This window comes from Typopeltis vanoorti, chromosome 12, assembly GCF_054136105.1.
Source record: "Typopeltis vanoorti isolate ZY-2024b chromosome 12, IOZ_Tvanoo_1.0, whole genome shotgun sequence".
Taxonomy (NCBI): domain Eukaryota; kingdom Metazoa; phylum Arthropoda; class Arachnida; order Uropygi; family Thelyphonidae; genus Typopeltis; species Typopeltis vanoorti.
In genome coordinates, this window is record NC_143560.1 from 79,053,463 (window position 1) to 79,068,942 (window position 15,480).

The window sequence follows — 15,480 nt, forward strand, 5'->3', positions numbered from 1 at the left end:
TTTAAAAAAAAAAAAAAAAAAATTGTATATTGATGGAATGTTGTACTTGTAAATGTTATATATGAAACTGGCTGAAAGCAATTGTCTTATTAGTTAATCTTATGCAATAAATCCTTTTTGATTGCAATTTCAAAATTACTATGGCACTAGTCTGGGATATTATGTGTAATCCCTTTATATATTGTACATAAATCAAAGTAGTCCTATCTTAATATAGCATTTCTTTTTATTTTATCAAAAAGCGATGAGAAATGGTCAACGATATTGCTATTAAAAATGACATCAGTGTGGCAGTAACAACTTGTGAATGAGTGCAATCATAAGGTGCTAATTTTTAAATGAAATAATAAAAAAAACCTCATTTTTTTCTGAAATTATAAATGTTTGTAAAGTCAAGCATAAAGTTATTCACAAATAATAATAGTACTATTATCTTTTAAATTACTTTTTTTTTCTTGCAGAAATTTGTCTAATACATTATTTATGCAGACCAACAGTATTCAAAATATCAGTAAACACTATCAAATTATGCAGAGTTCCTGATCAATGGAAATCTGCTTTCTGGTGATTACATAAAAAATTAAATTACAGCCTTATAAGTTACACATCATTCGGAATAGATTGTTCTTTTTTAAGATATATTTAGAAAGAAATCTAACTTCTCAGATATCTCAATTCTAGCCACTTGCTTACAGTGGCAGTATTTTTACCTGTTTTGCTAAAGGAAAATCAGTTACTTCAGGCTAGAAAGTTCTCCAATTCCTCATAATGAGGATCTGAATGCAGGTGTTTCCTACTTACCAAATGTAAATTTATTGGAACAGCAAAAAATCTGAAAGACAATGCCAGGCTTGCATTCTCTGCTTAGCTTTTCAGGTACTATTCTAACTACAAGGAAGTATACTTTATGACAACACAATTTATTGAAAATCGATTCCGGTTTTTAAGTTACAAGATCTACAAATACATATTCACATCATAAAATAATGCACTAACCAATTGTAACAGTCACATTATTACTATAACAAATTGAAAATTTACATTATTTATGCAGTTCGGAGTTCGGAAACAATATTACCGCCCACTGCAAAGTGCTGCCGAGGTCGAAATAATAATAACAGCTTTGTTTAAAACTTGTCCATATTTATACATATACATTTAGTGTATTTCTCACTTGGTCAGCACAATTTAAAAATAGAAGTTAAACATTCTCTGAATACAAAAATCACAGTTAAGTGTGTTCCCTATTGGCTGGACAACACATTTCAAATTGCCTCAGGAATTGGTGCGTTCTGTTGCTGGTTTCTGCTGCATGCATGATCTGGCAACTGATTCAAACAATCTAAAATAAAATATAAAATACTTTTTACTATACCAACAGATTTGTTATAAATTCTAATAATAATCATAATTTCAAAATTTAATTCAACAATTTTAAATCAAAGTTCTATAATTTTTTTTAAAAATATTTATGAATGAAAATCTAGATTAGTAGTGTTCATAAGAGAATGATCAACTAGTCAATTGATCATTCTCTTATGAAATACAAACTTAAAATATAAACTCTTTTATATACATTTTTGTGTCCAAGATACTTATTAAAAATAGTGTAAGAATGTGACGACATGCATGGAGCAACACTGATCAATCTTGCTAAGCCAAGTGATGATCTCACAAATGAAATAAATTTTTCTATTACAGTGGGCTGTTTTATTTGATTTTTATGAAGCTCTCAAACAAATGTTTATTTTGAAAAGTTGTCAGTGGCATTCTATAGCAAAAAGAGTGCCGGGAAAAATATTTAAAAATGTCTGAGTACAAGAAAGCTTGCCCAATGAACAGAAAAATGTTAGTATTGATACAAATTAGGTTGTAGAATATAAATTAACTTATGAAGTGTCAAGACTAAAAGAAAAGATTAAACAGATGACACAAATTGGAAATAGTTGAGAAATATTTTAAAATATACAGGAATGAAAAAATAAATAAAAAAATAAACAGCAAAATGAGGGTCAATAAACTATCTAAGTATGTAAGATACCACAGAATAAAATTACTTAATGCTGAATATAAAAAGAGGGATGTAATGTGGCATGGTGATACACTTATAAAATATGCCATCAATGACTGCATTATTATTTCAAGTTATCCAAGAGCAAAAATCAAAAATGTAACCACTGCTAAAGAAACAGAAGAGAAAAAGAGATAGTGGTTCTTCTAGGTACAAATGATTTAACTAGTAATAAATACAGTAAGAGAGAAGATATGAAAGGATTGCTAGAAGATGCAAGAATGAAAATCATTAGTCTGTTGGCAAGATACCACAGTACTGAATTAAGAAGTGCTGTGATGGCAAGTGATTCAATGCACAGGCTGTATAGAAGGGAGTTTTTGGATGTGTGGATTGAGTTGGATGGAAAAATGGATTTATGTAAGAGTGAAGGACTGCATTTTGATGTGTTTAGTATTAAGCCTAGAGAAATTAAAGTAGCCTAGAGTACTTATTGTTTTGAGACCTAATACACAAAATAAAGGAAACTAAATCATGTTGGGAGGAATGGCTAGTACCTATATGTAAGGATGACTAAGTAATATTATTGTGATAATGATACACATTAAAGGAAGCAAGTGTGACGAAAGGACAATTGTGTGCTTGCCAGGTTAAGACTTATTATTAGATATGTGCAAGGATATCTGCATAAGAAAATGCATTAGATACAGATAAAAGATCTGCAAGCTGTCCAACTGAATCAAGCAGGCCACAAAGGGGAATATACAAAGAAGAAAGGATAGGCAAAATCTTGTCCATCCACAAATGCTAGAGAATATTAGAAACAAAGGAGGGAAGGAGGGGTTGAGTTTGTTGCCTTGGTGAATACATTATAGTCTCAGATCATAGGAATTAGTGAGATTTAGCAAGGAAGATTATACTAAAAGGCACAGCATTTTTTTTGTAGCTAATAAATGCAACATTAGTAACAATGTTCCATGCAGCAGTGAGTGTGAAGCTATCTGGTGTAAGGTACAGTTCTAACAAGATGAAATTCATAGCAGGGTGTTACAGACCTAGTTGATCAGCTGCTGGTTAAGATGAAATAAATAAAATTCATTGAGCTGTTATGAAACAATTTCCCCAAGTAGCACATGATCATAGAGGGAACTTGAAATCAGAGAATGTTGGACCTGATTATAGTATCAGAGGGATTTCAGTTAAGGTCATGACTGTTCTGTTGACAGTAAACTAAATAAATATAAAAATTTGGCTATGGGACTGATGGGATTTCAGCATGGATGCTAAGGGAGAACTGGTTGATTCTCAGGACAGAGAAGATTCCACAGGAGTGGAAATAATTCACGATAATCCCATTGAATAAAGGAGGTGCAGAGACTGATGTATCTAATTAATGACCCATATCTCTCCCAGAGTGGTAGTGAAAAAACTGAAAAAGTTGTCAAAAGCTTGTATACAGAAATGGATTGACAGAAAAAAATATATTTGTGATCAGCAGAATGTTTATTAAGGGAAGGTCATGTTTGAGTTCAACAAGAGGAAATGGATATACATGATATTTATGGACTTTGCTAAAGCTTTAGATAGGATGCAGCATGGATGACTTGCATAAGTTGGAGGACATGGGACTGTATTATAAACTAAGCTTGGATAAGAGCATGGCTGACTGACGGATATCAAAAAAGTAGTATATGGAGGGTGTGACCTGCATGAATTAAGGTGACCAGTGGTGTACTTTGGGGATCAGTTCTTGGTCCACTGTTATTCAGTACATAAATTAATGACACTGGAGGGATATGATAGGAGACATGCAGCTGTTTGCTGATGATGCACATGAAGAATGATTTGAATGGGCTGGAATTGTGGTCAAGTAAAATGGATGACAGTTCAATCTTGTAAATGTAAAGTTATGCACTCTGATGTGCATGATGAGATCTTTAATTTCCTATCACATTGGTGAGGTGATTCCAAAAGAAACTGATGTTATATTTGCAGTCTTACAAAGACTACAAATATAACACGAGATACACAAGTGATGCTGAAACAAACACTGGCTTGTAAGGATAAAGTCACATTACCTCTTTATAAGACCTTGATATGAGATGGCTAGTACACTTTCTCAAAAAATAAGTAGTATGAATGAATTCAAGAAAAGAAATGGCAGATAGTGTGGGAGAAGTGACTCTCTGAATGTCTAATGAGATGGAAAGTATACTGCCTCAAAAGATAAGTGGCATGAATGAATTCAAGAAAAGGTATGACAGTTAGTATGGATGATGTGTAATCTCCCTCGACGAGTCTGATTTTTTGGAGGAACTGTGAAAGTAACTATCTACGGCACAGGTCTTCAACCCATGTCCTACGGGTGGCCCGCGGAGCTCTTTGCCGTGGCCCACCAGCCATTTTGAAAAAAATAACTACTTAACATTAAAACACGATTAAATAAAAACTAATTTCAATGAAGCCCGCTGGCCACTAAGCTATACTGCAGTATTTAGAATTGTAAGATGTTTTCCAGATTCACAAGGAATGCTGTGTTTGATACTTTACATAAAATCCTATAAAAATAAATATTATATAGACATGCTTCTTCAGCCACCTGCCAGTGCCAAGCAGTACTTACAAAGTACTTAAGTACTAGTACTAACGTCGCAAGTAGATGGCTGAAGCAGTAGTTCGTTCGAGTGCGCTGTCTAGTGCCTTCCAGATATGCCTTGAAGGCCCACAGTCAGTCAGTCAGTTGTAAACAGTGTGATATTCGTGTATAAGCGCACACAGGTTCACTGTGTCAGCCATAGCCTATTGTGGTTTTATATTGCCAGACTTTTTTCATTAGTGTGAGACATATTCAGTGGATACACAGCCATTTTGGATAATTTTTTGGGGCCACCTTCCATCACTATGGCATCTATGAGTAAAAAGCGTAAATCAAGTGATTCTTGTCGGGTTTTTAATGAAAAGTGGACCAATTTGTACTTTTTTGTGCCGATCGACAATGAGCCAGTGTGTTTAATTTGTCATGAGTCATCAAAAGAATACAATATAAAACGATGCTATGAGACAAAGCATGCGTCCAATTTCGATCACCTTCAAGGGTGCCTTTGTGTGGACAAAGTGAACAGTCTCCAAATTGATTTAAAATGCCAGCAGGGTATGTTTAAAAGGCAGAGGGAAGAGAGCAAAGCATGCATCAAAGTAAGTTATGTAATAGCTGAAAAAATTGCTACAAACTCAAAACCTTCTTGGACAATGAGTTTGTGAAAGAGTGTCTCATCGCTGCTGGGGATGTTCTGTGCCCAAATAATAAGGAAGTGTTTAAAAAACCGAGTTTGTCTGGGGGGTAACTGTAGTACGACATGTTGAAGAATTTGCCAATGACATTAAAGGAACTTTAAAAAACTGTTGTCCGAATTTACGTCATATTCACTTGCTTTAGATGAGAGCACAGGTGAGAAGGATACAGCACAACTGGCTATCTTTGTCCGTCGCATTGATCAACAATTCAATGTGACAGAAGAAATGCTAGCGCTCGTACCTATGAAGGGAACGACGAAAGGCACAGGTATTCTCGAAGCCGCCAAGAAAATGCTCCAGCGTTTCGACCTCAGCTTAACCAACCTGAAGGGTGTGGTAACTGATGGTGCCCCTGCTATGGTAGGAAAGAACAAAGAGTTTGTTGCACTGCTATGGAAAGAACCGGAACTAGAAGGAAAAGATTTCATCCATCAGCACTGTTTAATTCCACCAGGAGAATTTGTGCATGAAAATTATTGGATTTGAGAATGTCATGAGAGTTATTGTGACTATCGTCGACATTATTAGGGTAAGAGGATTTAATCATCGTCAATGTGGTTTATTAAAGTAATGTGCGTTGGTTGAGCAGAGGGAAAGTTCTTAAAAGAGTCTTTGACTTAAGGAGTGAAATACAGCAGTTAGTGCAAACCAAGAGGAATCCGATTGCGAAATTTAACGATCTGAAGTGAATGACAGACTTTGCCTTTGTGACCAACATCTCATTACATATCTTCTCTTCTTCTTTTTCTGCAGCTTCTCCCACTTAAGTGGGGTCACTGTTTATTATGAGTCTCCTCCACACCTTCCTGTCTTGGGCTGTCACCACATCCAAATTCTTCATCTTCAAGTCCTCTTCTACCAGCTCCCTCCATCTCTTCTTTGGCCGCCCACGCTTCCGCCTTCCTTGCACATCCATCTGCATGACCCTTCTTCCCACATATTCGTCCTCCCTCCTCATCACATGACCAAACCATCTCAACCTTGCCTCCTGTATTTTCGCTCCTAAGTTCATAACTTTCACTGTTCCCCTGACATAGTCATTTCTCAGATGATCCTTTCTGGTCACACCGCACATCCACCTAAGCATTCTCATCTCTGCTACTTCCATCCTGCTAATGTTATTTTTCCTCAGGGCCACAGTTTCTATAGCATATGTCATAGCTGGCCTCACAACTGTCCTATAAATTTTGCCTTTCAGATTGATCGGCACCCTCTTATCACATAACACTCCAGCCATCTCCCTCCAGTTCCTCCAACCTGCATCCCACTTCCTTCTCACCTCCTCCATCTTCTTCCACTGTCGAACCTAAGTATCTAAAGTCTCTCACCTTCCTGATGACATTTCCTTCCAGCTCCAGGTCTGTCTCCTGGCCACCGCCCACTGCGCAACACATATACTCTGTCTTACTTCTGCTCAGTCTCATACCTCTCTCTTCCAGTACTTTTCTCCATCTTTCCAGTTTAGTTTCCGCTTCTTCTCTTGAATCTACACACAGCAAGATGTCATCTGCATACAGCATTGTCCAAGGTGCATCTTCTCTCACCTCCTCTGTTACCACCTCCATCACAATATTAAACAGAAACGGACTTAATGCTGACCCTTGATGAAAGCCAATTGTTACTTGAAAACTTTCTGTCTGTCCCAAACAGAACACTAGTCTTCACATTTCTGTACATTTCCCGCACCAACCTGACATATTTCTCTGGCACCTTCTTCTCCCTCAGACACCTCCAGACTTCTTGCCTTGGCATTCTATCGTATGCTTTCTCCAGATCAATAAATACCAGATGTAGCTCCCTTTGTTTCTCTCGATATTTTTCCATCATCTGTCGTAACCCAAAGATAGCATCTGTTGTTGATCTACCAGGCATGAAGCCAAATTGTTCCTTTGCAATCTCCACCTCCTCCCTCAATCTACCATCAAGAACCCTTTCTAGGATCTTCATTGTGTGGGACATCAACTTTATTCCTCTGTAATTTTTACAGTCTTGTGCATCCCCTTTACCCTTGTAGATGGGAACAAGAGTACTCTCCCTCCATTCCTCGGGTATATTTTCCTGTTGGCAAACTTTCATGAACAGGTCCCACAGCAGGTCAATTCCCTCTTCCCCCAGTGCCTTCCATGCCTCCACTGGAATTCTGTCGGGGCCCACCGCCTTTCCATTCCTCATCCTCTTCATGGCCTCCGTCACTTCCATTCTACTGATGTTCTGCACCATCCCCTCAGAAGGCTGCCCATCTCCTCTGTGAGTCCTTGCATTACATATGAATGACCTAAATACACGGCTACAATCCAAAGATCAACTGTTGCACACTCTGTTTGATCACATCAAAGCTTTTGTGGTCAAGCTCAAACTTTGGGAGGCACAACTTCCAAAAAAAGACTTCTCATTTTTAGCTTCTCGCTGAGTCCAACTGTTCATCTCTTGATGAATATACTACAAAATTAACAGTGTTGTGAAGTGAGTTCGAAGAGAGATTTAGTGAATTTTGTAACCAACAGTCTTCTTTAGATTTATTTTCAATGCCATTCGGTGTCAATGCTGCCGAAATGCCAGGCTCAGTACAAATGGAGCTGCTTGAACTCCAAAACAACTCTTCTTTGAAAGAAAAATTATTCAATGTGCCCTTGCTTACATTTTACAAAGACTACATTTCTGAGGACACATTCCCTAATCTTCGCTGGCATGCTTTGAAGATGTGCGCTTTGTTAGGAAACATACTTATGTGAGCAGTTCTCCAGAATGAAGCATGTGAAGTCCAAGACAAGAACTTAGATTATGGACCAACATCTCGAGAATACTCTGCGCATAGCTACTTCCAACATTGACAAGCTAGTCAAGGAAAAACATTGCCAAGTTGCCCATTGACATTGTAAAAAATGAATATTTTCTTCATTAAATTATCTTTTTTCAAGTATTGATTGTATTTACTTATCATGAACCCGACTCTTACCTATGCTCTTAAAGCTGAGTTTGTTTATTTTTATAGGATTTTATGTAAAATATCAAATGCACAGAGTTCCTTGTGAATCTGGAAAGCATCTTACAACTCTAAATACCACAGTATAGCTTAGTGGCCTGCGGGGCTTCATTGAAATTTTTAATGTAGCCTGCACTGTCTGAAAGGTTGAAGACCCCTGGTCTACGGTTTAGTGAATTTCATAACAGCAAAATTAAGAAATCATATAGCTTCTGGCTCAATAGTCAATTTCTGTAAAATGGTTAAGCCAAAAATCATTATCAGTTCATTCTATGAAAAAAGTAACGGGTCATATTCAAAGATTTTGTACACATGGAAGATTACTAATTTTATGAATCTGAAAATAAGAAATTATGAGGAACAGTACAAAAGTAATGCCTCTCTTTTCCCCCCCTTTCATCTTCAATGGAAGCACAGCAAAAAGCTTTTGCATCCACTCAGTGATGTGAAATTCTATTCTATCACAGTGAGTGGCACTGCGATTTGTCTCAAAAGTGCATCACAAGTAGTTCAAAATGGCAACTGATATAGATGCATATACAAAAGCAGAGATTGAGCATATTCCTTAGTGATGATGTGAACCTCATAGAAATTTATACTTATATGAGAAAAGTCTATAGAGGAGACAATACCATTAATGCAAGCACAGCTAGATGCTGGGTCCTTCTCCATGACAACACCTGACTTTATACCAAAAATATGAAGCACCCCCTCATACTTTTATTATTAATGATCTGCAAATATCATGTAATTCAAAAAGTAAGCAAAAATATAAACATCACTGCCTGATGATCCATCAGGCAGTGATGTTAAAAAAATAATGACCTCACCACTGATCTTACTTAATATTTAATAAAGTGAATAACATTATAATACTAATAAAATAAGTACAATACTTACTTTTCAATTTCTGGAGCACATCGTACAAACTCATGGTCCCAAAATTTAAACGTAGGATTTTTAATCAGTTCAATAAAAGTCACCAGCAGTCCCCATGGATGAGGTCGATTTACAATCAAGCGCTCCAGTAGTACCCTGAACAAGAGAAGACAATTTTAAACCAATCTGTCATTTTCAAGCAGTTTCCAATTTGTATGCTGTGTGTGCATTCATGCAAAAAATGTAAAAAACTATTTGAAGGACTAAGTTTTCAGTAAGCTAAGAAAAGAAGGTAGTTCAATAGTACAAATATGTTTAGATTAACATTTTTACATACAGAATCAATTGTGAGCATAATAAATTCTCACTACAGAACACTATTAAAAAACCTCACTCAGCATAAAAATATCAAGTCCTATAGCAAAAAATGCTAAAATGGTTCTTGGTCAATATTGGTTCAATATACTGAGTCTGACAATGCAATCAACTCTTAACAGTGAAGTTTTCCATGAATGTTAAGCCTCTATTAAACTATGCATAATCACACTTTTATGTGAAATAATTAAAAACATTTCTGTTAAAAAATTTCATATAAAATTCACAATTTCCTGTTCATCATAATTAAAAAAACAACAACAACTGAATTTCTATAAAAGAGAATTAAATATGAATAATGAAATAAAGTATAAGAAAATAGCTGTAACCTCTGAAAACTGGCAGAGGGATTTTGTGCACATTTCTGTTTTATTTAAAGGCACATCTATTAGAAGTGAAATAAAATACCTTAAGTTACTATACAGAAAGTTATAACATCTTATGGGGCAGATGAAAAGTAGACATACTAACTGGTATTGAGTGTAAAGGGTATAGTATTTTTAGGAAGGAGAGACAGGAAAGGAAAGGAAGGGGCATGTGCTGCTAATGATATTGTGTGATGTTAATCTAGTTGGAGTTGAGATCTATGATTGCAATACTAGTAACAGTTTTTTCCATGAAGCAGTTTGAAGCCATCTGGTGTGAGGGAGTCTTACAAGATCAAATACATAGTGGAATGTTGTTGGAGACTTAGTGGATTGGTTGAGAGTGATCAAGAAATTACTTCAACCTTGGTATATATCCCCTTCTGGGTCTGGATCCCACTGATAATGTTTAATGATGTTTGTCTCTGAATTTGCTTGATTCCTGGGGAGTAGAGGGATTCTACTTAGTGGCAGGTTTTTGCCTGCCACAACTGAGTTTCCTGTTCTGGAGTGACGAGTTTAGTAGTGATCCTTTAAGGTCACACTTGGTAAGATTTACAGTGATCTTGTAGATCACTCAGAGTTTTTGGAGAGGTATTCCCACACTTTAACATAACTCAATAAAAGTCAAAACTGGTCTGGGTAGCGGCCTTTCCCATTGCATACAGTATCATATGCTTTGCATTATGGAATACTAAAGTAATTAACGTCAAGTCATTAGCCTCTAAATACAAATAGCCCAGTCAAAAGATGCTTCAAGCACATATTTTGTTTACACTTAGATAAAGGATTAAACCTAGAACATAATTTTTTGGCATTTTTAATTTATAGAATAAACAAGTGAGAAAAGTGAGAAAACTTTCAGCAGTTACAACTATTGTATGGAAAGCAAAGTCTGAGTATGAAAAAAAAAACTGGTTCTGCAAGTTAAAGATAACCAAGAAGAATTCTATCATTATGCTATGAAAGAAGAACTGTACTAAATGAAGATGGTATGCAGGTGACAGATGCAGAAGAGATTGTTCAACTCATGTGTCCATTTTGCTAAAATGCTATCAACCTGGTGTATGCAACTTAGACCTAACTGATACCTCTTCACTGGATGAAGAAACTCAGGTGTATGAGAAAGAGGTATTAGAGCTGTTCCACAAACGGAATAAGAATTCAGCAATAGAGGACAGATGCTAAAAGTGTTCGGCTGAACTGGGTATTTTCTTTGATCAGACTACAAGGGTGGTCTGAACAGTTCTTGGCCTAACAATGAAAAAATGAATTTATAATTTCAAAATTATTTTTAGTTTTCAACCTAATCTTCCTTAAGACTAATACATTTATTCCAGCGATGCTTCAGCACCATTATCCCGTCCTTGTAGTGATTCTCAGTAAGATCTGCAAAATACCCCTCTACAGCTGCAATCACCTCTTGATTCGAAAAAAAATGCTGACCAGCGATGAAGAGTTTTAGTTTTGGGAAGAGACAGACATCAGAGGGAGCCAAATCTGGGGAATAGGGTAGATGTTCCAACAATTCATAGTGCAGATCTCTTAATTTTCCCATTGCCAAAACACCTTTGTGGATAGGTGCATTGTCCTGATGAAAGAGGATTTTTTTCTTCTGCAAACCAGGTTTTTCTAACAAATTTTTTTCGTCTAGTCTGGTTAAAAGTTCGGAATAATATTCCCCAGTTATTGTTTTACCCTTTTCAAGATAATTAATAAACAAAATGCCTTTAGCATACCAAAACACTGATGCCATGACCTTTCCTTCTGATGGAACCGACTTTGTCTTCTTTGGCACTGAACAACCAGTGCCTGTCCGCTGTTTTGACTGCTGTTTGGATTCTGGTGTGTAATGGTGAATCCAAGTCTCATCCATAGTAATAAATCAATGCATAAAATCAGTTTTATTCTTGTTAAAACGCTCCAAGCACTGTTCAGAGATTTTCATGCGAGTGAGTTTTTGATCTGCTGTGAGCAAGTGCGGCACCCATCTTGCACAAAGCTTCTTCATGCAAAATATATCCTACACGTTCTTTTGAAATGCCTATAGTCTCAGCAATTTCATGCACTTTGACTCGCTGGTCATCCAATATCATATCGTGCACTTGATCAATGATTTCTGGTGTTGTTACACTTTTTGGACTTTCTTCACATGGATCATCTTCAAGGCTGGTACAGCCACGTTTATACTCGGCAGCCCATTTCTTAATTGTCAAAAACGAAGAAGAAGAAGAGTACCCACAAACTTTTATGAACTTCGAATGAATTTCATTTGGCGTTAAACCTTCTTTTACAAAGAATTTTATAACCGCACGATACTCAATTTTATCCATTTCAAGGATACAAACATCACTTTTGCTTTAGACAGCTGTATAAAACTTAGAAGAAAAAAAAAATCTTGCCAATAGTGTTGTCATCTATGGTTGAGGCCGAGAACTTTCAGACCACCCTCGTATATAATTTGAGTCTCAGAACAGAGAAGATTCCACAGGAGTGGAAAGAATGTATGGCAATCCCATTGCACAAGGGCAATGCAAAGACTGATTTATCCAACTATTGTCTTATCAGTATCCTTGGATGAAGATTTTGGAAAAGTTGGTTAAGGCTCACATACAGAAATTAGTTGACAGAGAATCTCTGTCATGAACATCCATGCTGTTCATTTGCAATGAACAGCATGGATTTGTAAGGGAAAGTCAGGTTTCAGCAACTTGCTCATATTCTATAATAAAGTTATGTTGAGTTAGATACACCATGGAAGATTGTTGCATAAATTGGAGAATATGAAATTGGATTATAAAATATTAGCATGAATAAGAGGATGGTTGAATGACATATCAAAAAGTGGTATATGGAGGATGTAAGTCTGTAAACATTTAGGATAATCAGTGGTGTACCACAAGAATCAGTACTTCTCTTGGTCGATTGTTCAGTCTTAGTCACTTTACATTTATGACGTTTGGAAGGATGTGACAGGAGACAGCTATTTGCTGATGATGCAATTATTATTAAACAGTGTAATTCAGTGAAGAAACTGATGAACGTATAAAAGGTTAGAACACAGTTTATGAACTTCAACCCATTTTAAGCTTCTTATTCAGATGAATGTCCAGTTACAATTTTCATTTATCAATACAATTTGTTTGAACTAAAACTAAAACAACCTGACATATTTCTGTTAAAAAAAAACAAAATCCTAAATACATTTTATTAAATTCCATTCAGCAAAAGTGCAAGCAAGTACGACCATATTTGCTTGCACTTTTTAGTGCAAAACCACTTTTTAGAGTGGTTAGCATACCGTACCGTACTGCTCTCCAACCAACAGATCGCAGATTCAAATTCTGCCATGGGCATGGATATATGCAATTGTCTTTAGGTGGAAGATGAATTTTATCTCTTGGTGTGAGACCACTTATCCAAGGCCTGAAGTGGCTGTGGACAATGTAAAAATAAATAAGAAATTACCAAACTATGCAGAATTGATAAAAAAAAACAACTAATAAATAAATGAAAATCCTTGCCTGCCCACAGTACAAAAGTACTATAGGTTTAATAATAACCTTTCATGGGTGATAACCATATAAAAATTAATTTTGATACATTTTGTTCCTCTACATCTCTGCAAATGGTTTGATAAAAGAGATCGCTTCACAAATTTTTGTAAGGATTAGAGATATAAAAATGTCAGTAAAATGCATCCAGCCAGAGTCCAGAGATAAGTTGCACATGAATGGACAGACAAAATGAATCTGACAGGTGCTTATGCACATAATAATTATAAGTTAAGAACTAAAATTTAGAAATCTTGAAAAAGTGATGAGATTAAATACCATAGCAATGTGTTGTTTGGAGATTCATTTCAATTGTTCTTATGACATGCAAGTCATTTTAGAATAATGATTTAATCTCACACATTTATAGTAATCCTAGCCAATTCACACTTTTGGAAACGATTATAGTAAACTCATTCATTATAAGAAACTGTAAAGTCCCAGCCAAGTACTAATAACATAATTGCTATTCTAAAAGAAATACATTCTAGTAAACCATTTCTTTGATCCTGCATACATGCTATAGTGACAGTCGATTGTATATGATTTCACTGATGTATGAATTTGAGAGATACCAAAATAAAGCTTGTTAGATGCCACGCATATCAGTAGCTCTTCCTTTCCAATCAAATAATTCATTTACATAGTATTATATGGCATCACAACACTATAGCAGAATCTTCACGGGTTTTTCACTAGTATAAATATAGAAAACTAACATAACTATAAATCAAAGCATTTCAGAATAGTCAGAAAAATAATTTCTGATATGTTTTCTTAGTGTTTAATTATTTCTATTGTATGTCACAGGTACTAGAAAATTATATTCTTGTGTCTACCAACCCATATTATACCTAAATTTTTGCAAGAAACAGTTGGGAAATAGGGAAGAGTCAGGAAGATACAGTATAAGAGTGGATTCTGAAAGCAGTAATGAATGCATATAATGAGGATTGTACTAGATAGGTACTAGTAAATTATATTCTTGTGTCTACCTACCCATATTATACGAAAATGTGTGTCAGACCAGTATAAGAATGGATTCTGAAAGCAGTAATAAATGCATGTATGAGGATTGTCAGCATAGGAATGGAGAATGGTTTTTCAAGGGGAATGCATAAGTACATGACCTATTCTCACCTAAAACAATGCGCTTAAAGCACGACTGGCTTAAAAAGCTATTGATGTCCTATATGCTAGCGATATATCTGCCACAGCAGATACTTGGGACAAATTGTAGCAAAGTCAACTATAATATACAGTATTACTTCATTAAAGATAAAAACCTTCCACAACCATGTTTAATCCTGAGCAAGCTCTTGCTAGCTGAAAAACCCCCCCTCTCCCCTAAGCCGAATGTTGAATCATTTCCATTCTATTAGTCCTATAAAACTCTTTTAGTACAACATGTTCACTGCCACGCTCCTCGGGCATAGTTTGTTCCTGCACGCCAAGCGCTTTCGCGTCTTGAAGGTCACTATGAGTAATTTCGTAGCCGGCTTATCAGACAGAATTTTGTTTCACATGCCAACTACGAGTAATCTTGTATCACCCCCACCCATATATTACATGTGCTGACAAATGTGTTTATTGCATCTAGTCTCTAAAAACCTCCAGTTTCGCCATGACCAGTAAAAGAAAACGCGCTGATAAAGAATTAGAAGTTTACACTAATATGAGTGATGATGAATTTAATGAATTCATCATCACAAATGGAAGGATAAGAGGGAAGTTCTTTCCATTTCAGATATGCACAAATTTTAAATGGTTGAAGCACAAAATCGGAATGGTAAAATTCAATTAAAACCAAATATAGTTAGGTACTATAATTTGGGTATGTCAGACATCGATCTTTCTGATCAAATGCTTTCTTACTTTTTCCCCTTACGAAAGACAATTAGATGGCCAAAGAAATTGGCGGGGGTGCTTAAGGGTCAAAGCTGTATAACTGAGAGGAGACCTCCACATAGCCTTTAAAGGAATGCGGAGAACCGACCAGGGCTTCTGACCTAATGTCCA

General features: G+C 36.0%; 1 protein-coding gene across 3 annotated transcripts in view; it reads right to left on the reverse strand.

The window, feature by feature from the left end:
* Positions 1-899: 899 nt before the first annotated feature.
* Positions 900-15,480, reverse strand: part of Not1 (CCR4-NOT transcription complex subunit 1) — a 568,860-nt gene continuing 554,279 nt past the window's right edge. For all 3 annotated transcript variants that reach the window (XM_090401629.1, XM_090401630.1, XM_090401628.1), the window contains exons 48-49: positions 9,189-9,323; positions 900-1,342 (exon numbers count right to left, since the gene is read on the reverse strand). In XM_090401629.1, coding sequence (XP_090257755.1) covers positions 1,276-1,342; positions 9,189-9,323 — 202 coding nt within the window. In that variant the 3' untranslated portion in view covers positions 900-1,275. The remainder of the gene's footprint in view (positions 1,343-9,188; positions 9,324-15,480) is intronic.